This window comes from Tursiops truncatus, chromosome 8, assembly GCF_011762595.2.
Source record: "Tursiops truncatus isolate mTurTru1 chromosome 8, mTurTru1.mat.Y, whole genome shotgun sequence".
Classification (NCBI taxonomy): domain Eukaryota; kingdom Metazoa; phylum Chordata; class Mammalia; order Artiodactyla; family Delphinidae; genus Tursiops; species Tursiops truncatus.
In genome coordinates, this window is record NC_047041.1 from 66,245,979 (window position 1) to 66,271,631 (window position 25,653).

The following is a 25,653-nucleotide window of genomic DNA, read 5'->3' on the forward strand; positions in this document are numbered from 1 at the left end:
GGGCCTTTAATGTGATTAAATGATTATAAAATGCTCCTTGAAGAATACATCAGACTAGCCAGGAAATTTCTAAAAATGAAGAGTAAGAAGCAGGAAAGGAATTGTTCTACCAGATATTAAAATGTATTATAAAGCCACAATCATAAATAGTGTGGTACCAGGATGGAAATAAGCAGATCAAAGGAAAAGAAGAGAAAGTCCAGAAATAGAAAACAAATCAATAAAGATGGCATTTCAAGTGACAGGTAACAGGACACATGGTCTAGTGAGTGGTGTTGGGACAACTGTCTATTCTTTGGAGAGAAATAAGAAATTCCCAACCTTAGGTCGTGTACCAAAAATAATTTCCAAGTGGATTAAAGAACTAAATTTTTTTTAAAAAATTATAAAAACATCAGCAAAGAAGAGAATGTTTTTATTATTTTGGGGTGACAGGGTTTTTAAAACATGTCACTTTTAGTATCATATACAAATACCATAAGCAAAGTGAAAAGGCAAAAGCGGGGGGAAGTATTTACAACATCTATAACGAGCAAATATTAATATTCCTGATATACAAATTTATTCATTCAACATGCATTTTTTGAGTGCTTACTGTGTGCTAGAAAGTGTTCTAGGCACTAAGGGTGCAAGCAGTAAACCAAAGTCCCTGCTCTCCTGATGCTTATAGTCTAATGGAGAGGACAGCCAGTAAATTAAGTAGATTATTGCAGGCCAAATGCTTATACGGGCGATGGGAAAAAATTAAGCAGGCCTGGGGTGGTTAGGAAGAGTTGGTGGGGAGGTCATATTATGTGGCTCTTCAGGGAAGCTTCACTGATGAAGTTTCATCTGAGCAGAAATATGAAAGAAAAAGGGGAGAAGTGGTTGAATTTTGGATGTTTTTTTAATCTTGAGCTGATAAGATTTGCTGATGGATTGGATGCAGGTTGTGAAGAAAAGAAAGGAGTCAGGGGTGACTTCTAGGTTTGGGGCCTGAGTGGCAAGCAGGATTGAAGTACCACTTACTGACCTGGGCATGGCCAAGAGGCTTGGCTTGGGGAGAACCAGGGATTGGTCATGGATGTTTCATGTTTCTGTTGTATATTCAAAGGGAGATGCCAGGGTGATGGTTGGTTATACAGGTTTGGAATCTGGGGAGAGATCTGGGCTGGAGATGTAAATATGGGAGTTGTCATAGCATGGATAGTATTTGAAGCAATGAAACTAGACAGATCTCCTAGGGAGTGAGTATAGACAGAGAGGAGGGCCGAGGACAGCTAGAGGCGAGGAGACGAGAGGAACCAGCTGAAGAGACCAAAGAGGAGTGGCCACTGAAGTAGGAGAACCATGAAGCTGAGAGACAGGGAGGAGGGAGAGATCGACTCTATTAGATGTGCTGATGGGACGAGTAGGGAGGGAATGGGGAACTTGCTGTTGGATTTAGCAATGAGGAGGTCACTAGTGAACCCAACAGGGGCTGTTGTAGTGGGATGATGGGGACAAAAGCCTGATTTGAGTTGAGTTATAGTGAGGGAAGAGGAAAGCAATTGGAAACAAAGAATTGGGGCAGTAACTGGAAGGGAGTAGAGTTCAAAAAAGTTGTGTTTTTCTCCCCCGCAAGATGAGAGTTGTTTGAGTGTGTTCTTATCCTAATGGGAGTGATGCTTTAGAGTGGGGGAAGTGGATGATGCAGGATTGGGGCGGATGGTCTGGACTAGTAAAAGAGGATGGGGTCAACATGCTTTGGGGCTGGGGTCCTAGCCTGCAGCATCTAGGTAGCTGGTAGAAGTGGTTGCTGGCCTCTTAGTGAAGTATCAGCTAAGCATGAGGACTGGGGAGATGTTGGAGGTTTGAGGAGGAAAGAGCAAGTATGGTAGCAGAGTGGGAGAATAAATGGAGCAGAAGAGTCAAGGATCGTTGCATGCTTTTCTCCCACCAGTTCAGGTGCCCGGGTGAGCATGAGTTAGGAGGCCCATCGATCCTAAAGACAATATGGTAGGAAAATAGGACATGAGTGGGCACAAAGGAAAACCAAAAAATGCCCATATAAACGTAGGAGCACCATCCATAATAATTTTAAATTACAAGTAAAAACAGTGAGGTTTCGTTTTTTTCTTTCAGATTGACAAGAGCTCTTATTGGGGATGTAAATTATTGGTTCTTTTCTGGAGCACAGTGTTTCAGTATTTACCAAAACATGCAATGTGTGTCCCCTTTAGACCTGTCAGTCTGACTTTTAGAGATAATAGCTCAAGTGTGCAGAGCTACGCACACAAAGATGTTCACTCCAGCAATGGTCGCGAGAGTGAAAACACAGCACACGCCTAACCAGGAGGGCTCAGGTCTCTAATGTGTGGGCACAATAGTGACAGTGAAAACAAGAGCTCACCCTTGCCTCTCACTTTGCAGATGAGGAAACTCGGGCCCAGAGAGTGGGAGTGACAGCCCCAGTCACGTCACTTGGAGCTGGACCCCGACAGCGGGCAGTGCACGGCCACCTTCAACTGGGTTTGCAGTTGGAGTCCCTTGCAAGGTACTTGCTAGCCTCTCCTTTGGGCCGACTCACTTTGCGCTTTTAAGATATGAATTCTCAAAATGTTTTGCAAGTGTTTGCAGTGTCTTCACTTCATTATGCTAGGTTTTCCTTGCAGTGGAATCCTGAGTACAAAAGGACAGTTTGGGAGGACAGGACAGACTTTGCCTGGGCCAGTGATGGAGAGGGACCACTTTTTCCTGACTCCCAAGTGGGACTTACAGGCTGAGAAAGGATATTTTCTGCTTTCCTACAACTTCGATAAAAAATTGTAATAAAAATACAAAGATAGGGCTTCCCTGGTGGCACAGTGGTTAAGAATCCGCCTGCCAATGCAGGAGACACGGGTTCGAGCCTTGGTCTGGGAAGATCCCACATGCCGCGGAGCAACTAAGCCCGTGCGCTACAACTACTGAGCCCACGTGCCACAATTACTGAAGCCCGCACACCTATAGCCCGTGTTCCGCAACAAGAGAAGCCACCGCGTTCAGAAGCCCGCGCACCACAACGAAGAGTAGCCCCTGCTCACTACAACTAGAAAAAGCCTGCGCACAGCAACGAAGACCCAACACAGCCAAAAATAAATAAAATAATAAATTTTTAAAAACACAAAGATAACAAGTAGATCATATTTATTTCATTGATTAGATTTGATTAGAAGAAGATTAATTTAGGACTGTCAGAACATCTGGGACACTTGGTCCCCTCCGTGGGAGGAGCACAGGGCTGTAACTTCTAGAGCCTTGGGTTCTGGTTTAGTTCTTCCATGCCCTGGCACGGGGATCTAGGAGAAGCCACCCAGTTTCTCTGAGCTTTGTGTCTACAAGAAAAACGAGTGGGTGAGCCTAAATTACCTATAGTAACTCCTAGAGTAAATACGATGCCCCTTCCAGTTCTACCTGGTCCTGTTCTGGTTGGCTGGGCGAGAGAGATGTTGGTGCTGTAATCAAGTCCCTTTTCCTCCACAGAGCCACCCTGGTCGTCCTCCACCTTAGAAGAGCACGTAGAAATAAACGTGCCTCTGTGCCTCCTTGTACCTATTCCAGACTCCAATGGCCGAACAGAGAATGGACATTTCTTCAACTATCAGCGACTTCATGTCCCCAGGTGCCACCGACCTCCTCTCCAGCCCCCTGGGCACCGGTGGCATGGATTGCAACCGGAAACGCAAGGGCAGCTCCACGGACTACCAGTAAGGCCTTTGGGCTCGTCTTCCTCTGGCTAAACTTGGTGTCGGCTCACAGGCACGAACATCTAGGGCCTCTACTGTCCCTCCTGGAAGAAGGGATCCTCTCTGTGAAAAGGGGTGGGAATGAAAGATCCGACTCCAGCTGGCCACACAGTAGTTGATTTTGCCCTTTATCTTCCCCCTGGATTGCAAGCAGGAGGGAGCTTCCAGTACTGCTGAGGTGTTTACTCCCTGCTCCTGTCCCCAGATTGTTCCACATCGAGGGAAAAAGAATAGCCTTAAAGCCAGGTTCCACATTTTACCCCTTTCTTCATTTTCCTTTGCTCTTGTGAGCAAGATGGCCAAGTCCCTGGATGTAACCTCAGTGGTTTCAAAAAGAGCTTTGCCTGAAGGCCTCTCTCTAGGAGGACATCAATGGCTTGCTTAACGTTTGTGGAGTGAATAAGTAGAGGTCATCTCTGGAAACAGTATAGGAACAGTGACATTGTCCTTAAACATTATTTAAATTAGTTTGTTCCTCTTACATTAAATAGTACTTTTCTTTTTAGACTAGTTGGCTTTTCTTTTGAGTAAGTAAGTTTTCACACTTACAGTCAGCTCTTCTGTAGCTGAACAAACATCTAGGGAATAAGTCAGCATAGAACATCCAAAGGCACGTTTTGTTTTGTAGAGGCAACTGTGGAGTCTTGCCCAAATGTCCATTTGAGAGGTTTTCTTCTGTTTAATGAGGGAAAATCTCCAAGGAGGTATCCCCCTACAGCAGATGTCCTTTCTGCTGAAGTTCACAGGTCGAATTTGGGGAGCACAGTGGCTGGAGGTCAGATGCCCACTAGGAGATGCTATGAGTAATATGTAAGTGATCCCAGATGATTAAGAGAGTGGACGCCCAGGGGATGGAGAGTGGGTGTGAGGACCGAGAGGGTGTTCTTCCATGGCAGTAACTCCCCAACAGGGAAACTAGGTGCTTTCTGTGGAGCCTTTGTCTTGGGCCAGTGCTGATGGAGGCCTTGACGTGTTCTAAGACCTCTGCTATCTAGATCTGTGGTTCCCAACCTTGTCTCCATCCAGAACTTTCAGGTTTCCTGCATGGACCCCAGTTTGCAGGTCTTCTGTAATTCGTGGAGACCCTATTAATTAAGCGACCATAATCCTTTATCTTATCATTTTAATGCCCTAAACTCATACCTGTAGGGCAGAGCTGCTTTTCACCTGAGATGGTCATCTGCCTCAGTGAGCGGATACAAGTCTAGACAAAAGGGAAGAGAGAGTTGTCATTTTCCCCTGTGGCCTGTAGATTTTCTTCTGAACTTCAGGACTAGCTAGAGAAAGTCTCTGCCTGTGGGGAAATTGAGGGCTCTTGGTTGGGAACCACTGTTCTAGAATGCCCGTGATGTGCCTCAGTGCTCCTGAGAAAGTTGTTTTTGCCCTTGAGATGACATTGTTTGGAAGGCCATAATCCCTCCTTTCTTACAGGAGAAAGGAGGAGGCCCAGATGTTGGCCAGTGCCCTCCTGAGCGATTTAGGGGTTGGAGAAGGGTGTGAGCTGACCCAGGGGATTTAGAACTCCTTCCTCTGAGGATTTCAATCTGTTTTCTACTGAACCACAAGGTGATGTGAAAACTGGATTCTGGAGTCCATGCAAGGAAGGCAGATCCCTGCTGTGGCCCCAGGAATCTCTGTGGCCCCCCAACCCCATGCCTCCCTCTGTCCCAGTTTCTCAGGGCTCGGGGTTTCCCGCTGAGCTGAGAACCAGAGCATTGGGTAGCAGTGCCTTTGAAGAGCTGGCTTGGGGCTCTGCTCAGTACTTCTTTGTGGGTACTTTGATTTCCCCTCCTCACCTCACCCACCGTCACCAAATATATAGTATATTTGATGCTTGATGTGTTTTGCAAATGAATGAACCCCATTTATCCAGAATGATGCGGGGGGGAATGAGGTGTTACAGTTACTCAGATACTCTGGTTACCTAAGAGTTTCCATAAATGCTGTATGTATTCCCAATTTTCTCAAACAATCAATACGGTAAAAATATGTTAACACGCGAACTCTATTGAGACGGTATATATAACTTTTGTTTGGTCTGGGTTTTATAGTAGGTTCAAGTTGGTTTTGTTTGTTTTACTTTTATACATCAAGAGTCAATACTATGACTATTCGAGCTTTCTGATTGCTTGGTTTCTGGATAAATGAGGGCCTTCTGTATTAGATAAGAAGCTATTTTGTATGTCTTAACAGTCACATTCTCTTTTGTTTTCTCAGAGAAAGCATGGACACAGACAAAGACGACCCTCATGGAAGGTACCATGAATCTAGTCATTTGAACTTCAGCATCCTTAGAGCCATTTTCTTTGCATAATTAAACATTCTGTTACGTGGTGCAGGCTCCATCCATGTCCTTGATTCGGGATAAGCAAGGAGGCCTTGAGCCTATGGGCTTGAACTTGTCTCCCTCCCCCCACCCCCAGTGTGGCCAACAACCAAAGCTCTTGTGTGTCATGTAGAGATGACAGGGCTAAGGCAGGGAAGAAAACAGATGTGTAACTGCTGTCAATCTCCAGGACATTGTGTTTCTTCTTTTTTTTTTTCCAGGTTAGAATACACAGAGCACCAAGGAAGGATCAAAAATGCAAGGTGAGCTTGGACCCTCATTCTGTCTATAAACTGTCCTGGTTTGGTTGCTTGGTGTGTAGCCAAGGAGGCTCTGCATATCTGGTCCTTGTCTGTCAGACGGTCTTCGACACTGTCACGTCCTTAGGGAAGGAGGAAGGGGATGGGGGGCCGGGGCTTGATGTGGCCTTCTTCCACTCCCTCCATCCCTCCAGGCTGAGCTGCCTTCACTCTTTGCTGTCTAAGCACAGTTAACCGGAAGGGGGCTTTGGAGGGAGCAGAAGATAAATCAAGGCTAAAGGTTTTCTCCGTCTTCAGCAGGTTACTCCTTCCTGACTCAGGGCCCTTCGGGGAGACCTGGCTCAGTGACTCGGTTCCCCGGGCTGTCCCAAGCCTCTGAAAGTGCCCTTATTGCTCTGCAAGGTGCAGTTGAAGGCTAGACCTGGGGGTGCCCTGCTCCCTCGAGGAGATTCTCTAACTCCATCTTTCCTGCTTCCAACCATGCCTGCGACTCCTTTCCATGCAGATCCTGAGCTCTTCTGCCAGTAGCCCCAGGGCCATTTGAGTCTGTATCGTGACACAGAACCAGGGGCTGCAGAATTTGACTGACAGTTCTGGCTTTTCCCTCGTGGACCAGCTTTGGCAAGAGATCCCACGGTCCTGTTGCTGTGGCAGTGGCAGCAAACTACGTTTCCACTGTTGACACACCTCTTTTTTTTTTTTTTTTTTTTTTTTTTTTTTTTTTTTGCGGTACATGGGCCTCTCACTGTTGTGGCCTCTCCCCTGCGGAGCACAGGCTCTGGACGCGCAGGCTCAGCGGCCATGGCTCACAGGCCCAGCCGCTCCGCAGCATGTGGGATCTTCCCGGACCGGGGCACGAACCCGCGTCCCCTGCATCGGCAGGCGGACTCTCAACCACTGCGCCACCAGGGAAGCCCTGTTGACACACCTCTTGAGGGGGACAGTCACGAATGACTGGTGCACACCAGTCAGGGAGGGAGTGTGTGCCCATGGAAGTGTCACGCTGACTCGGCAGGCAGCAATTCCAGGGAGGAAGGCGTGTGACATTCCTCAGTGGAAACTCTTGGGGACAGATGTAGCAAGTGCTGCGTCTCGGTGGGGTCATGGCCGATCCAAGGACAGTGGCGTTAGTTACCTGATGTCTCAATCAGTCGGTCTCCGACGGGCCACACAGCAAGCTCCCCACAAACCTCAGAGACAGCTCAGCGTCTCTGAGCGCCCTCACAGATGTCTGTTCCGGATGCTTTGCCCTTTGAATTCTCCACCTCCCTTCTTTCCTTCACCCCTGTCTTAAAATCCAACTTTATCGGGGCTGAGAGGAAAAGAAATGAGGAGAAATTAACAGCTCAGTTTACTCTGAAAAGACAGTTTTTGTAATATTTCTCAATTCTAAGGATGAGGTGAGCATAAAAAAAAACCTAATACTGACCTGGCAGTGAGCCCACTTTTTTGGGTGACTTTAGTAGGAAGGCCTAGTTTGAAACATTCTGCAGATTCTAAATTTGCCTTGACAGATGAATATTGAAAACAGCTATAATTTATTTTCATCGTTTCCTTGATGCTCTGTTACATTTTACAGAAATCATTTTTCATATTGTTGTTCAGGGAAGCTCACAGCCAGATTGAAAAGAGGCGTCGGGATAAAATGAACAGTTTTATTGATGAACTGGCTTCTTTGGTACCAACGTGCAACGCGATGTCCAGGAAATTAGATAAACTTACCGTGCTGAGGATGGCTGTTCAGCACATGAAAACATTACGAGGTGAGGTCCCGGCTTTATTGTCCTTTATGCCCTTGCTCACAAATGTTACCACCCTTTCCTAGAATGTTCCCGAGTCTCCTTAGGGACAAATGTTTATTACTTGCAAATGTGTGGCCTTGAGTAATATGCGTGTCATTTTCAGCAGTAGACCTGATGCCAAATGAAACGATTGTTGAGCTTCTGTGGGTATCAAGATGCAGTTTTGCTGTCCTGCGTCTCCAGAGGGTGGAGGCTATGTCCTGTGCGTGTGTATATGCACATACGTGTCAGAGAGGACCCTGCTGAAGGGCCAGCTTGTGCATATGTGGTGCCTGGGCCCCACGCATACAATGCTATACATCAGAAATGTAGGTGCCCTTAGTGACACAGGAAAGTCAGTTTCAGTTTTGAAGAGGAAAATTCATCATGGTTCCTTTTGAAGAGTGAGTCACTGGTTGGTGGGACTTGCTGCGTTTTATCGTCAGGAATGAACACTGATGATATTTTCATCTTCCTGGAATTTTCCCAAACCAGATCAACTCTTTATGAGGGAAGCAGTGTTTTCCTTCTTTTCTGAGTGTGGGGAGGGTGAGAAAACAGAGGCAGAGACATGGAAGTGACTTATCCACACCACAGGAGAAATCCAAACTGTATCAGGCACTTTAGTGAATGCGGTTCCTGGAATTTTCCACAGCTAGTCTTGGACTATTTGAGGAAATTGGAAAGTGGGCACTCACTCAGATCTCTGACCTGTGTGGTAAAAGAATTACGTCTTTTATATTTCTACAAAGCCACCGGAAATGAGAAGTAGCTGGTTTTGTCTGACTTTTGATCATTATTCAAAAATATAAATGTTGTGTCCTTTGCCTGGAGAATGGCATTTTAAAATTCATATTAGTGAAGATAGAGATTAAATCATAACTAATTTCTATTACATTGGAAGGAAAAGAGTGGCAGAGCTCAAGTTACCCTAAAAAGCAGGGACGTGGGTCAGTAACACGTGCCTTGTTGGTTGATATGAAAGTCAGGACACGTTCTGTTTCCCTCCTTCCCGGTGGTACTTGGAATTGTTATGGATCGTTTCATTTTACTTCTTCACTCCTTTACTAACCATTCTGCAGATTTCAAGTCATTTCCTGCTGGCATTTTTCTCTAAGTTATTCTCCTGAAAGATGCCAGATTGACAGCCTTTTAAACATAAGTCTTGTGCCTTCCAGTCCTGGGAGCTCGAGTTGCACTTACTGAAGAAATGCATTTCTCCGGGTTGCCAAGCTCATTTAATTCAACCCTGATGAAGAGGAGCTCTCAGTAAATGCCTTCTACAGGGTGTTTACTCAGGGCCTGGCAGTCTGGATGATTTCCCAAGAACATTTAGAGTGGAGATTTGAGCAACCGCTAGACAACCCATTTAATATAGATCTTGGGAGGAGGGAACCTCCCAGGAGTCTCTACCAGTTTGCTCCTAGAGCTGCCTTCTCTCTTAGAAGCAGTTTTTTAACTTGTGGCAGCTCCTGATTTTCACTATAGTGACAAAAGCAAGCTTGCTAAGTCTCCTGTGGGCAGCAGTGTTTGCTTTTCGGTGGAATTCTCTTTGGCATTAGAGGCTCCTGTCCAAAGTCAGATCTAGCCCTGTCTCCGTAAAGGAAAAAGAAGACAAAATTTCGACCCCAGGTGGTAAGGACTGGCCGCATCTGGAAGGTTTGAGGCAGTCGAATGGAATGAGACATCTGAAAATACAGTGTTCCAACGCTTTCTCTTTTTTCCCCTGTAAGGTGCCACCAATCCATACACAGAAGCAAACTACAAACCGACTTTTCTCTCAGATGATGAATTGAAACACCTTATTCTCAGGGTATGTTGCAATTATGGGATTGTTTTACACAACATTTATTTTTACAAATTTCAGAGTTAAGCACCAGCGTGTGGGAATTTGATGTCTCAACACTGAACCTGCTTAGGCTCACTTCCTCTTTTGGGGTCTCCACCTTGTTCTTACTGTTTGAACAGGCTTCACGTCTCTTCCCTGAGACCCTCCTCTTCTACCCTTGCTCAAGCAAAAATTGAAGGTCTATGCTACTGGGACTTTAAATAAGCAGAGCAGATTTTGTTAGAATAGGAGGTAATGAAGAATCCCCTTCCTGAATAGGAGGGTTTTAGAAAGGGACTGAAACTGAGAGCAGCTGAGAATTTCTCTCATCACTTAACCACTAGCACAAAAACAGCCACCTAAATCTTTATACCAAAATTCCATCAAAACAACAAGCTTCCAAAGACACCATGGCCTGAGGAGGAAAGTAAGTGGAGGAGGCGATGCTTTCACCTGCGTGACTGCAGTGCTCACTTTCTCCTGCCAGGCTCTGCAGAGAGGCAGCTGAGGTGGCACTGCGGGAACCCGGCTTCTGTGCTGAGTCAGGTCTGCTCTGGGTAGAGCGAGATTCACTTGGAAATTGAAGGGAGAGACACCAAATTCAGAAACGTGTTCTCTTGCAAACTGTGAAAAGAGAAACAGAGAAGCCTAACTTAAGGCAAGGATACCTGCCCCATCTCGCCACAGCCAGGGCTGACCTCACTTCTCTGAGCAGAAGTTTGCAAAGCCCCGGCACAGAGGCTAGTCCAGCTGCATTTTTGCATCTTCGCTACCCATTTTCAGCTCACCCCGGCTTCAGGCCCTCTGTAAGCCTGGCCTGCCTGCTCGTTCCAATAGTCTGTATCCACCCCCTCGTGACGTGCTGTATTAAATGCAAGGAACAGAAGACGTGTTGAATAAACAGGGCTTTGTTTCTCCAGCATAGCCAGTCCTGGGGTAGGCTGTGAGGGGCTCGTATAGAGGTTCAGTGAGGTCAGCAGGAACCAGGCTCTTTCTGTCCTCTCACACAACCCTGCTGAGCTAGCATGTAGCTTGTTGCCTCATTGGAGTGAGACGGCCTGTGCCAGCTCTCAGTAGCGGATCAGCCAGAAAAAGGGCAGGGGAGGCTCCAGGCCAGCCATCTTTTGTACCAAGAAAGGATGCACCTTCCTGGAAGCACAGTAGTGGACTTCAGCTTATCCAGAAGATGTCACCTGGTCCCCCATAGCTGCAAGTCATGTTGCAGAACAAGTATCGTAGACGCAGGCAGGAGAGAAGGGGGTCGGGAGCAGCGGTTGCCACACATTACAGAACCGCATCTGTCTGCTAGATTTCCCTCCAGGAGTGGCTGCCACTGGAACTCCAGCTGTGGCCTGATTGGCCTGGGGTTGGATGGCCTGGTAGCCTCCCTTGCAGTAGAAGCCACATCCGGGGTAGCTGTAATAGTGGCCCTCCCCGGCTCTTGTACGTGAATTATTGTTGGGCCAGGTTTTTTCCATCGTGCGTAGGTGCAGTTTTTTTGAACTTCTCTTTTATCCATCCAGTAAGTATCTATTTATTGGATAGTCCCATATTCCAGCTTATCATTAGCGATTCTTCAGAGCTTCATGTGAGTTGAAGCTTGGATAGGTATGTCTTCTGTCTTCCATTTTCATTCACTAGCTAATTGAGCAAACACTTTAGGACTTACTGGTTATGCATGGCCCTGTCCTACAAACATCCAATCACTGATAAACACTGTAGGGTGGGACCAAGGCTTCTCAGGAAGTTGGCGATGGTCATTTGGTTACCTCTCAAGGCACGCTCGGAAGACCCAACTCTGCCCTCACCTCTCCATCCTTTTCATAAAGATGTCCTTGTTCTCAGGGAGGACTTGCTGGAGTTAAGATGTAAACTGTACCTGCAGCATCTCCAGAGAGACCACCAGGGCTGGCCTCACGGGCATGCAACCTATGCAGTCACACAGGGCCTGGCACTTGGTTTAATGCTCTGCTGTCGCCATCTTGAAAATTGTATTTGAGAACAAGGGTCCCTACATTTTCATTTTGTACTGGGCCCTACATATTATGTAGCTGGTCCTAATTGCCATACTGATAATTTGGTACTTTTTAAAATTTTATTTTATTTTTTTGACTGTGTTGGGTCTTCGTTGCTGGGCGCGGGCTTTCTCTAGTTGCGGCGAGCGGGGGCTACTCTTCGTTGTGGTGTGCGGGCTTCTCATTGTGGTGGCTTCTCTTGTTGTGGAACGTTGGCTCTAGGCACGGGAGCTTTAGCAGTTGTGGTACGTGGGCTCAGTAGTTGTGGCTTACGGGCTCTAGAGCGCAGGCTCGGTAGTTGTGGCGCACGGGCCTAGTTGCTCCGTGGCATGTGGGATCTTCCCAGACCAGGGCTCGAACCCGTGTCCCCTGCATTGGCAGATTCTCAACCACTGCACCACGAGGGAAGTCCAAATTGGTGTTTTTAAAGAAAAAAATATATATGTGTGTATATGTATAAAACCAGCTCTTTTTGTGATGACAAGTGCTTAATAATTGTCTTGTTGCTGCTTTTCTGAATGATTTCCTATTAGATGCCCACACTTATCAAGGTCTGGAGTAAGAGTTTTAATGCTATCCAAACTAAATACTTTATCTTGGGCTTGCCTTTTCTGCTCTTGTCTCTCAGACAACGTCAGTGGTGACTTGTCTTCCCTGATGGAACTTTTCTCACATCTCTGGCCCATCTCAGTGGCTGTGAAGTACTGTCTGATTCCTTGCCGCTTCCAGGTGCCCAGTTCTTGGGAATTTGCTTCAACAGATGGCAGGGTCCACTCAGATGATGTTTGAACGGTTTGGCAGCAGGAACTGGACTTCCACTTTTCCTTACCAGTGCAAATCTGACTAATAGCATTCTTTACTAAGTGCTTTCAAAATATCTTTAATAACCGGCGTGTCAGGGAGCAGTGAACCTGATCAGTTTATAGTGTCTGAATCCTGTATGTCCCGAGTTTTGAAAACGTGGCGGCTGCTTCGGCTCCGTGTCATTCATTAACTTAACACCGTCCTCCCTGAGGGCGAGCCTGCCCTGGTCTTCTGGCCCCGTGGTGCTTGTGTCTCACCCCTCTGCCCTCTGGCTGTCTCCTCAGCCCCAGCTTCTTCACCTGCTGGTGTTTATCTGCCCTAGTAAAGCGGTGTCGGAATGTTTTGTGCCTCCCCTGTGCTGACCGTGTTCACCAGCCTCTGGAACCTCCTCTCCCTCCCCTGCATGTGTTCAAATCCACTGCACTCGTGTCACCAGTTTGGGCCTGACTCTGCCCAGCATTTTTTCCAGGATGTCACGAGCACCTTCTTCCCAGGCATCTTTTGTGCCACATCGCTTCATTAATGAAAAGCCTCAAAATACTCTCTTTTCTCGTTAGATATGAGATTGTCAGCAAGGCAAGTGAGGAAGTTATTAATACTCTCTTTTTTGACAGAATGAGGCTTCCAGCAGATGGTGCTTGGGAAGTCGCTTCCCCCTCACCGTCATCCCTTGCCCCTGGGCCAGCTCAGAGACCTAACTTAGGAAAGGATCATCCTCAGCTTCCTTCTGGCAGGACAGCCTGCCAAGCCCTCTCACAGCAATAGTGAATCTGTTCCCCTTTTACTCACTTCTTTTATCCCAGCACAAGTGCATGTACCATTCTGTTACCTTCTGGCACATGAATTCATTTCCTAGTTCTTTGAATTAAACTGCATCCCGAAGGCCCTTTTGTGGAAAAGGGTTCTCTAGATTCTTCCAAAGGACAGGCTGCGGCCCAGCAAATAACGCAAGATAATGACGCACTGTGATTTAGCCCGTGGTAGCTGAATGTAGAGCAAGTGCGTGGTAGAGAACGGAGCACCTCCCTGGCACCGGGAAGGCCCCGGCAGGAGTTGAGTAGTTGCCCGCCTGGAAAGTCGTGGATAGGATTCAGTCACACATGCACAAAACATCCTAAGCTCTCAGGTACCGTAGCTTTGGTGTTTACCTGCTTCAGTCTATCCAACAAATACTGTCCTGTCTCCACACCTATCTTTACTGGCCCTTTGGATTTTTACCTGTATTTAAAGTGAAGAAGAGGTGAAAAGAAAGTCAGGGGAAATTTTTGCTTTTCTTTTTTTGTATAATTTAGGATACAAACAGCCCAGCCCTGGGTCAAGCGATAATACTTGGGAGCAGTACTTCTCGAGCCTGTGTACGTTAGAATCACTTTTGGGTGGGGGTAAGGGTGGGATGGGGAGGGGGTAATAATCATACCAGTGATCTAGCCCCATTCCAGACCATCAGCGTAAAAAACCAAAAGCAAACCCCATGTCAAATGTTGAGAACCACTGTTCCCGAGAGCTCCCTGGAAATGGAGGTGTTCGAGTTGAGGACAGATGGAGGCTGCGATATTGGACCAGGGGGTTCTGATCCTAAAGTTTCCTTCCGCTCTCAGATTCTATGATATTACAGCATTGTTATACTTAGAGCAATGAAATGTATTTCTCTGGACCTTCATGCAGTCAAAGGAAAATTCTTAAGCTGAGTTCTGCCTTGAAACAGAACTTACTCTAATGGCACTATCCCCTGTAATCATTAGATAATACATGTGTGTATATCCGCCTTGGAGAGAATCTTACTATTCTCGGCAGGCATTTGTTCTGAACATCCTGTTCTCAGGATACCTGTGAAACTGTCAATGACTGCAGTCCTGTGCTTTGGATACTTAGAAAACAATCCTTATTTGCTATCAGAGTGACTATAAATCATGTTTCCTAAAGTGTGATAAATTGATTATCCATTTCTCCTGATTAGGCAGCAGATGGATTTTTGTTTGTCGTAGGATGTGACCGAGGGAAGATCCTCTTTGTGTCAGAGTCTGTCTTCAAGATCCTCAACTACAGCCAGGTACTGCTCCTGCTGCTGGTTCTGGGCAGCCTCACAGCAGCCAAAAAGGTCACCCCACTTCTCAGAATAATTATGGTGGACAAGTGACATGTGAAGTGCTTATATATTCCCCCACCCCATCCTTCTTCCAGAAGATTCTGTACACAGAAATGAATATAAACTTAGAAAACTTCCTTTAATGTGCTTCCCCCACTGGGAAGTTCGACCTTATCAGCATTGTAACTTTCTCACTGCTGCAAGATAAATAGCCCACAGTGTAGGGGTAGGGGGGCAAGGGGCTGTCTGACAAGGAAGACAGGTAGGCAGACCATACAATACCAGGGAATAAGAAAAATGGGAATCCACCCATACTGTGTTAACAGTGATATGTCACTTATTAGCTCTATTGAACCTCAGCGTCCTCTAAAAAATGATTGTAGTAATCCATACAATCTATGACCGTTTGTAGGATCATATAAGATAACCATTTATAAATGCTTCTAGAACAGAGCTTTTCACCTATTTTGTCCCTAGAGTTTTTACTCATTTTTTTCATTCATTCACTCATTCACATGCTGGTATTTGCATGGAAACTTAGTAAAGCAGAAGAATTGCAGAATCAAAATAACATTTATATAAATTAGAATTAATGTAAATTTAGTGTTTCCAAGGTGTTTTGCTCTTTTTAGTCTTAGAGCAAAGCTATGGAAGAAGTTATTTTTATCTCTGCTAACAATTAGGCTAGTGAGGCGAATAGTATGACACAACTTGTTTAAGAACAGAGGTTTAATGGAGCTAGAGTCAGAGCCCACGCCCTACATTCCTCCCTCTGAGGTCTTAGAAGGAAATCTGTGGGCCTCAGAAATAAATGAAAAGGAATACATACTGAAAGACTTTTGCCGTAGAGGAGCATGAACTATTTATGTATGTGGTTGAGCCCTTTTGCCTTCGTGTCTTATCAAAACCACACTCCCAGTGCCTCATTCATTGTGTCTATATCTAGGCAAAGTGACTGGACGTGTGTACATGTTAACACATGAAATATTTGAAATTCTCGTGCTTAAAAATGCAGAGTAAAGGCCAAGCCCTTGTTGGTTAATGTATGTTCCACGTGCCGTTGACTTGTCCTTTTTGATGATACATTCCCACAGAATGATCTGATTGGTCAGAGTTTATTTGACTACCTGCATCCTAAAGATATCGCCAAAGTCAAGGAGCAGCTCTCCTCCTCTGACACTGCACCCCGGGAGCGGCTCATAGATGCAAAAAGTGAGTTTGGGATCCGCCGCTGCTTCCTCAGCTGCCTGCCCAGACGGCTGAGCGCCGGGCTGAGCAGTGTGTGCGGACCTCAGCCTCTGGGTTCCTATCTCTCTGCCCTTTATCTGGGTCCCAGGTGCTGTCTTTGGCTCAGTGGGATTGTTTATGTTAGAAGAGAAGAAAGAAGAAAAAAATTCAATGTCCAAACTCGTGAGAGGAGAAACAGCTACTTTCATTTGATTCTTTCTGATTTTTAGTCATTTTTTTTTTCAGAATCTAAAAATTCCAAGTTGTATGTTCCTGCGTTAAAAGGGTTCACATCAGTTTGATTTGTTCCCCCTGAGAAAATCACCTCTATTTATCTGAGTTGCACTCATGCAGCCTCATAAGATGAAAGTAAGAAAACTTCAAGTGTAAATGTGACGCTTCTTTGACCAAAGTGGTTCTTCATTAGATGCCCTGCCCGCCTCCCTGCTTCCTTCTTGCAGCAGGCCACCACTCACGTTCTCCCCCAGCTTCCTGCTCCTGCACCCGCTCCCTGCCTCCTGTGTGAGGCCACAGAAGCTCTCTTCTCCTTCAGCCCCATGGGGGTGCTGTGCACTCCAGCAGTTAAGAGCACAGACTCTGAGTCAAATGCAGGGCTCGCATCTTGGCTCCACCATTTACTAGCTGTGTGACCTTGAGCAAGTTACTTAACCTCTCTGTGCCTCAGCTTCCTTATCTGCAAAATGTTACCTATTTCATCAAGTTGTGAGGATTTAATATGCTAATAACGGAGTACATAGTTTCCAGCACAGAGTAAGCACAACATGGTATATTCACCTTGGCCCAGTGCCATCATAGCCTAACTAGTTTCTTGCTTCCAAGCTCTCCATTGTAATCTCTGGAAGGAAATAACCACCAGAGGAATCTCCTTTAAATCATCCTTTTCACTAAGGCACTCCTCTTCTTCCTGTAAGTACAATGCAGTCCCTGGTACCTGTTGCCCTTTATAGTAGGGTCCTGCAATTTTTTTAGTGACCTCAGAAGAGAAAGATGAATGCTGTTTGGTCCTTGCCTCTAAAGCTCTTACCATGTAGTCAGGGAGACAAGGAGACAGCGCCATTCATAATGGGTACAGCCATAGATGTAGTGCCAGGCATAGAGAACGATGATTAATTCTCACGTGGGCGTGGGTACAGGCATCACGGAGCAGGTGACAGCTCCAGGTGGGTTTGAAAAGATGAATTAGTGTTTGCCAAATGATGAAGGGAGGAAAGGAGCAGAAGAAATGATTTGTGGACGGGTGCAGACGTGCGGTGCTGTGGGCTGCCGGTGCTGCTGGAACAGAACATGCAGGGGAGGGAGAGGGCTGGACCACGAAGACCTTTTCATCTGTGGGGACACAGTGAAGGGCTGTGAACCAGGCGGGGCGGGCTCGGATTGGCATTCGGGGAGGATCACTGAGGCAGCAGTGCGGGAGGTAGGTGAGAGCAGGGAGACCCAGGAGGAGCCCCCGGCAGTAGCCATTCCTGTGATGGCTGCTCCCGCGGTGGGCAGTGGGTGCTTGTTCCCCCCAGACGTGATCTGCAGCCCCGGCTTCTGCACCGACAAGTAGCCCATGTTTCTATCAGGATCACAGTCATGCTTTTTCTCCAGAGACTCTAATTCAGTTGGGCCGGAACCATAATTCAGACCACAGATATGAGCTAGTTTATATGTGAAATTTACATGATTTAAAATTTTCTGGTAGCTACGTTTAAAAAAGTGAAAATAAATGCAGAATTATCTTTAATACTGTATTTTATTTAACACTAAATCCAAAATGAGGTCTTTTACATTTTTTCTGGTACTAAGTCTTTGAAATCCTATTTTCATTCACACGTACAGCACACCTCCAATTTCGGCTTCTCAATAGCTGCGTTGTAGCTAGTGGCTACCACACTGGGAAGCACAGATCTAGAATGGGGTCCCAGAATCTGCAGGTTGATGAAGCATCCGGCGGTTCTGGCATCCAGCCAGGGTTGAGAACTTAAGGCAGTCCTGCTGCCTCCTTTCCATTCCAGTATCCAGGTCTTGCCCATCCTCCAAGTCCCAGCCCACCTGCTTCTGCCTCCGGGAAACACCGATTGTTTCTGCCATTTACTTGGCACTGATCACTCATACGTCACGTTGTGTTATCATTAGTCTTTTCCTGGTGAACTTCCATCTCCCCTTTTCAGCCGTCCACTCCTGCTGGACAGGAACCCTGTGTGTATTTCTTTATTCCCTGGAACACCTAGTCCGTTCATCAGTCGCTGCATTCTTTGTGATCTGTAAGCATTCCGGGTTGACAGCGCCCCTGTCCATACAGCATCTGTTAAGGCCTAGACTGAGGAGAGGGGTTATTGTCACGTCATTGTTACAGAACAGCAAGGCAGGAAAGAAAAGACTTTCTTCAAGGGCACACTCCCCCTCCTGACAGACAACACTACCCTCAGTTTATCACATTTTGTGTATTGATTTGCAGCTGGACTTCCAGTTAAAACAGATATAACCCCTGGGCCATCTCGATTATGTTCTGGAGCACGGCGTTCTTTCTTCTGTAGGATGAAGTGTAACAGGCCTTCCGTAAAGGTTGAAGACAAGGATTTCCCCTCCACCTGCTCAAAGAAAAAAGGTAACCACTTAACAGTTCTTTAAATCCTATCACAGGTGGAGCGCTCAGCAGGGGGTGGGCTCAGAGCAGCGGGTCCCAGGATTGCAGCCAGGACCTCACTAGCCCCCCTTCAATGGGGGCGGTTGGGGAGCGGTGGGGGGGGAGCTGGAAGGCCCTGATGGTGTCACGATGACACAGGTTTGTGGGAAGGCTCCCTCTGTTTAAGTCCTGTTTGTTTTCCTGTGGTTGGGAAAGAATACTCTCTAATAGAGTCACAGCCCCCTGCCTCCCCAGCACCCACGAGCCCACCAGAATTATTCTAAGTTCACCAGTGCCTGCAGGTGGCTAAGTGCAGTGGACACTTCTCATTTTTCTTCCATTGTGAAGTGTTTTCCTTCCTGTCCTCTCCCACTCCGGGCTTTCTTCCGGGTTCCTCTTGTTGCTTCCTCCTCTTCTGTCCCCAGCCTCTTCTCCTAAGAGTAGATAGATACTCATCCACAGGTAATGTCAGCCGCGCCCTTAGCTTCCAATGACAGTCAGCCGCCCCCTTAGCTTCCAATGACATTTATATGCCACTAACTTCCAGGTTCATATGTCTAGCCTGCACTTCTCTTTTGAACTCCAGATTTGTAAATTAACTGCTTATTTAATCTACCTGCTTGGACATCTCAAGGGCATCTCAAACATGATATATGTAGAAGTAACCACCTGAGCTTCCCCTCGAAGGTAAACGGCACTACTGTCCATCTAGCTGTGCGTGCTAGAAGCCTGGGGGGCACCCTCACCCCCTTTCCCTCCCTCCTGATCTAGTCAGTCATAATGTCTTGCTGCCATGAATTGCCCCTGCAGAAGTTATCTGAAGTATGTTTACCCATCTCCATGTTTACTGTTACTGTCGCTAGATGGAGGCTACCCTGGATCTCATAGGCCTGGTGAAGCAGGCTCCTCACGCTTTCCAGCCCCCCACGTGGCCAGAGTGACCTTTCTAAAAGCAAATCTTGGGACTTCTCTGGCTGTCCAGTGGTTAAGACGCCACGCTTCCATTGCAGGGGGTGCAGGTTCGATCCCTAGTTGGGGAACTCCCGCATGCCATGCGGCGTGGCCAAAAAATAGAAGAAGAAAAAAAACAAATCTTCGTATCAGCCCCCTGTTTTAAACCCATCAGTGGTTCCCGCTGCTCTTGAAGAAAAGTTTAAAATCCTTCATGTGACTTTGCAAACCCCCGCCCCTGACACTACTCCATACGTTTGAGACTTGCTGACCTCCTTTTGATGCCTCCAAACCCTTTCTACCCAAAGTCTCCGTATGTTCTGTCACCTCTGACGGGAATGCCCCTCTCTCGCCACCAGCTCCCCTCCCTGACTCGCTCGAGCTCGTCCTTTAGAGTGGACCTCAATGTCTGTCACTCACTCCCTCCCTCAGGCTGCCTTATGTCTGCTTGTAGCACCCTGTAGGGTTTCTTTCTAACACTTGCTTACAGTTGCAGTTATGTAGTTATTTGTTTAAAATATCTCTCCCCCATTAGACTGAATTCCACAAAGGCAGGTCTGATTTGTTTTTCACTGTTTCCCAGTAACTAGCACAGACCTGATGCTTGGTAAACTATTCCATAAGGATGTGTTACTGTTGGAATCCACAGGTGCTCCACACTTAATGTGTCCCAAATTGAAATCTTTTCTCCCCCTCCTCTAAAACTTACTCTGTATTCTCTGCCCTGAGTCAATAAATTGTATAATACCAGCTAACCACTCAATCTGAAAAAGTTGGAGTCATCTTTATTTTCTTTTTTCATACCAAATATTTTGGTACTCATACCAAATCTCAGCAGTTCAAGCTCAGAAATTTCTCCTGTGTCCTGCCCTGCCTCATCTTCACGGCACTGCCATGGTACAGTCCTCAGCATCTCGTGCATGTCTTCCAGTTCACCCAACACTCTCCTCCTAGAACATCCAAATCACGATGTGATTTTGCTGTTTCCCCACTTAAACACCTTCAGAAGCTCTCCATTTCCTACCTGAAAAAGGTTAACACATTTGTGAGCAAATAATCCAAGGCTCCGACGATATGCTCCCAACCTGCCCTTCCAACTCCACCCCCGGCGCCTCCCTTTTCCCTTCGACCACAGGGAGCTTTTTGCTGTCTCCTGTACAGGATGCCTCTCTGTGCCTTTGTATGTTCTCAGACCTTTACAGATTCTGGTCCCTTACCCAGTGCTCATCCTTCTTGATCCACCTCCTTCCTAGTTCTTCGGGGCGGCCTGCTTCTCCCCAGGGAGATTTAGCTCCTGCTTCCTTGGTGCACGTGATGCCCTTTTGCTGTAACCAGCTCTACAAGGCGTATATGACACTGGATGATACCTGTTTTTTCTGTCTTCTCTCTCACTAGATACTAACTTCTGGACAGTAAGGCTTTGGTTTTTATATTTTGATTCCCTACCTACATCCCCCGACTAGGCTGCCTGTGCCCCCAGGCCCCAAAGCCACACTGACATTGACCGTGGACTTTGCTTTCTAGCAGATCGAAAAAGCTTCTGCACAATCCACAGCACAGGCTATTTGAAAAGTTGGCCGCCCACAAAAATGGGGCTGGACGAAGACAACGAACCAGACAACGAGGGGTGTAATCTCAGCTGCCTTGTCGCCATCGGACGACTGCACTCTCACATGGTTCCACAACCGGCGAACGGGGAAATCAGGGTGAAATCTATGGAATATGTCTCTCGGCATGCAATAGATGGGAAGTTTGTTTTTGTAGACCAGAGGTAAGAGTCTGCACATTACGCTTGAACAATGATGGTAGAACAATGAGTAAAGCAGAGAAGACTGGGCCATCGGCTGTCTTTCTTAGGGATAGAGAGAAGGAAATGATGGGTGTATCTGATGAACAATGAGACCCAGTGGGTTATCATCATAAATACAGAGATTTTTCTCCATGTCATTCTTTGGCATGTAGAGACAATGAAGTGGGGTGGTTTGATGTCCATGGCTAAAAGAGAAATAGTAGGCATAGTATGCTATCTGAATCCATGGAAGGTTCCAGGACCATTAATTACTGTGACTGAAATTCTGGCATGTGGGACTCGGAAAAGATTAGTCCTGAGCTGTCAATACAGTCAGTCATCTGCTATAGTAACCCCATATGGCAATTTAATTTTAATTTAATCAATTTAAATTAAATTAAAAATTCAATTCCTCAGGCTCACTAGCTACATTTCAAGTACTTAGCAGACACATGTGTCTAATGGTATCCATGCAGAACATTTCTTTTTTTTTAATTAATTTTTATTGGAGTATAGTTGACTTACAATGTTGTGTTAGTTTCTACAGTACAGCAAAGTGAATCAGTTATACATATACATATATCCACTCTTTTTTAGATTCTATTCCCACATAGGTAGAACATTTCTGTCTTCTCAGAAAGTTCTTCTGGACAACACTGATCTAGTCCAGTCTCATTTTTTATGGTGGTTGAACTGAGACTCAGCCTGAAGCCTGGCCTTCTCCAGAATTCACAACCCATCGGCAGTAGACCTGGGCTAAGAACCCAGATGTCCCCAAATTTCCACTGTTCTCTGCTGCCTCCTTAAGAGTATTCACAGGGTAGTAATTTTTCTGGCTATTAGATAATAGTCACTAAATACTGGAAAAGGAGGCGGCCACCTCTCAAGGTCCTTGTGGGCCCCGCTGCTGGAGCGTCTGGTGTTTGGTCATCCTGCTAAAAAGCAGCCGGTAAATTGGAGAAGCTTTGCCCTGGAGTTTAGAGTTCGACCACATTTTTATCTAATACAGTTACTACTTTTAAACCTCCTAAAATTTGATATCTTGTGCTAACAGCCCCTTTGAAAGGATTCTTTGCTTTCTTTCCCTCTGTTTTTTTTTTTTTTTTTTCTTTTTTTGCGGTACGTGGGGCCTCTCACTGTTGTGGCCTCTCCCGTTGCGGAGCACAGGCTCCGGACGCGCAGGCTCAGCGGCCATGGCTCACGGGCCCAGCCGCTCCGCGGCATGTGGGATCTTCCCAGACCGGGGCACGAACCCGCGTCCCCTGCATCGGCAGGCGGACTCTCAACCACTGTGCCACCAGGGAAGCCCTCCCTCTGTTTTTATAGCCCTGATTAAAGTCAGTTTCATGAGAAAAAAACAAAACCCATGTAGTAAGCCCTCTGAACCCACCCGGCTTTGACCTTGTTTTCACTGGCTGTAGCGGGATTCAGCTGGTGCAGAGATGCTGTTAATCGTCTGAATGGCTTTTTCTTTTTTTAAAAAAAATTCCCTTTTAGGGCAACAGCTATTTTGGCATATTTACCACAAGAACTTCTAGGCACCTCATGTTATGAATATTTTCACCAAGATGACATAGGACATCTCGCAGAATGTCATAGGCAAGGTAAGCTGGGTTGTACAACAGGTCTTAAGTTTAAAGTGCCCCCCCCGCTTCTAGACTAGTCCACGTAACCTCACAGAGAAATCTGCCTCTGACATGGGAGTCAACCAGCCCAGGAGTCTTCAGGCCAAGACATCTGTGAGGAGAGGAGGCTTCTGCTTCGCCCAGCCCCATCTAGCCCCTTACGGATAACCCCCTACCCCACTGCCTAGCAGGTTCCTATACTTGGGCCAGGGCAATTTCCAGAAGGCATCTCTTGTTCAGAGGATTTATCTGGACCCTACAAAGGTTTCGTATGGCCCAAACGGATCCAATTCTTTTCTGCAAAACCCTGCATCGCCTCCTACATTTCCCTCTTGATTAATGGCATGGCCCAATGTGTAGCCTCCTGAGATGGAGACCAACATCGACTCCCTCCTTTACTTCTTCCTCCATCAGAACTGTTCATTCACCTCAGACATGCATTTCCAAAGAGGCCCCTTTCTGCCACCTCCACTGCCAAGACCCTGGTTCAGCCCTTGTACCCACCTGATAATCGTGACGGACTCCTAACAGGCCTCCCCACTCGCTTCTGTCCGCAGTCCATCTTCCGTCACTATCCCATTTATGCTCTGATAGATCGAGCCTGGTAATGTCACATCCATGCTTAAAACCTCCTGCCTTTAGACTCAAGCCCAATCACCCTTGCAGGCATTCAAAAGGCCCTCCACCTTCTGGCCCTGACCCACCTCCCCAGCTTTACCCCGCCCCCATCTCCGCCTGCAGAGGCCTGTGCTCCAGCCACACTGACCATCTCTCCATTCCCTGCCCTACCAGGCCCTGCCACTCCTCGGGCAGTGCTGGGTTCTTCCCTCTCTCCCCTTGGCAGACTTGTATTCATCCCTCAAGACTGATCTCCTCTGCCTCTCCTGAGGGCAGGAGTCACATCCTGTCTCCTCTTTTACCTCCAGTGCCTGGCACATGAAAGATGCTCATTACATGTTTGTTACATGAAAGAATGAGGTTTCCATAGGTGAGTGACCTCTCTGAATCCAAATGTCCTAAAAATGCTGTACTGCCTTCAGGCTTTGTGATGGGGAAATAACATGGGCCCTTTGGACAGTGCCTTCTCGTTGTGTGGTGTTTACTTCATAGCTGATTCCAGTTAGATGTCTAGAATGCAGTCAGTTATTCCCAGAGCCTTCATTTCATACACTCTGAAGAACAGTTGCAGGTTGGAAGGCTCAGAGTCAGACCCTCAGAAACAGCCTGTTCTCTGAAGCGCCAGCTCCCATGGCTCATTAAGGAGGGACGGCCTCGGAGCCCAAGCGCACTTAGGATTTGGTTAGTTTAATGCATTTGTCTGAGGAAACAATGATGTTCATGGTCTCTTTGTATTTTCAGTTTTACAGACAAGAGAAAAGATTACAACTAATTGCTATAAGTTTAAAATCAAAGATGGTTCTTTCATCACACTACGGAGTCGGTGGTTCAGTTTCATGAACCCTTGGACCAAGGAAGTAGAATACATTGTCTCCACCAACACCGTTGTTTTGTAAGTGTTTTTCGTATATCAGAAGCTCCCTTGCTTCACAGGGAAATGCCTTGGGCCCCTTACCTGGGAAAGGGGGTACAGGTGACAGCCAGTATTGCATCCTTTACTGCCGTCTTGCTGATATCCTGTGAAGCCTTGGGACTGGCGGAAGCCAAAAGGTGGTTAACGAGGGATGAGCTTCAGTACTCATACCTCTGAGGCCCCGGCTGGTGGAATTGCTGCCGGAGACAGCAGCGTTTCCTACCCGGTAAAGCCTTTGCGTTCCGCAGGCCTGGCATCCACTGGTATCACTATGGAGGGAAGGCTTGGTAATCCTTGAGAGGCTCACCAGCCCATACTGGCTTTGGCTGAGGAGGGGCGAGGATCTGAGCCCCTGGAATGCCCCCTCAAAGGCTGCCACCTGCTGGGTGAGCAAGGAAGGGAAGGCCCTCCTCTTTGGCCTGCTCCCCACATCTCCTTCCCCATGAGGTCCAAACCCCCCACCTGTAGGCGGAGCCGATCGAGGGGCTGGGGCCGGCAGTGGGCTGCTTCAGTCGCCACCTGCGCTGGACTGCGCCCCACCTGCACCAGGGAGGCCAGAGGCCGGGGTGCTGTCCATCGTGTCCTCAGACAGTGAGGAGACCTGTGAGCCGCTCAGACACTTCATTTCGTGGCCTGTCCAGGTCCAGAGTGGACACCGTACACCTTGGCCAAGGTGAAAGGTGCACAGTTCTGAGCAGGCCTGACTCACGTTTCCTTGTTGCTGGGATGTTCACAGAGCCAACGTCCTGGAAGGCGGGGACCCAAGCTTCCCTCAGCCCACAGCATCCCCCCGCAGCATGGACAGCACGCTGCCCTCTGGAGAAGGTAACTATGTGCCGCCGGGACGTCTGGGCTTGCCCCTGAGAAGCTGCTCGTGGCCCCCATCCCTGAGCCCCCGGTATTTGGGGTCCCCGGCCACCATCTTCTGTGGAACAAGGGAGGCCTCGCGGGGATGATCACTGAGGACGCTGTCATCTTACTTTCTCTGTTGAGCCTGGAATGCCGGGAACTTGTTTGTACCTTTGCTGAGGCTGCCTGGACCCCGGAAGCCTTGA

General features: G+C 47.2%; 1 protein-coding gene across 16 annotated transcripts in view; it reads left to right on the forward strand.

Moving 5' to 3' along the window:
- Positions 1 to 25,653, forward strand: part of BMAL1 (basic helix-loop-helix ARNT like 1) — a 103,821-nt gene that overhangs the window by 68,153 nt on the left and 10,015 nt on the right. For 11 of the 16 annotated variants that reach the window (XM_019947961.3, XM_073808635.1, XM_073808636.1 and 8 more), the window contains 13 exons: positions 2,392 to 2,515; positions 3,484 to 3,707; positions 5,964 to 6,002; positions 6,294 to 6,335; positions 7,938 to 8,095; positions 9,847 to 9,926; positions 14,718 to 14,810; positions 15,941 to 16,058; positions 18,535 to 18,684; positions 21,178 to 21,424; positions 22,940 to 23,046; positions 24,427 to 24,577; positions 25,335 to 25,423. In XM_019947961.3, coding sequence (XP_019803520.1) covers positions 3,568 to 3,707; positions 5,964 to 6,002; positions 6,294 to 6,335; positions 7,938 to 8,095; positions 9,847 to 9,926; positions 14,718 to 14,810; positions 15,941 to 16,058; positions 18,535 to 18,684; positions 21,178 to 21,424; positions 22,940 to 23,046; positions 24,427 to 24,577; positions 25,335 to 25,423 — 1,414 coding nt within the window. In that variant the 5' untranslated portion in view covers positions 2,392 to 2,515; positions 3,484 to 3,567. Of the gene's footprint in view, positions 1 to 2,391; positions 2,516 to 3,483; positions 3,708 to 4,452; positions 4,557 to 5,963; positions 6,003 to 6,293; positions 6,336 to 7,937; positions 8,096 to 9,846; positions 9,927 to 14,717; positions 14,811 to 15,940; positions 16,059 to 18,534; positions 18,685 to 21,177; positions 21,425 to 22,939; positions 23,047 to 24,426; positions 24,578 to 25,334; positions 25,424 to 25,653 lie in introns of those variants that run through there. The other 5 variants (XM_019947963.3, XM_019947966.3, XM_019947960.3 and 2 more) reach the window with 4 other exon arrangements.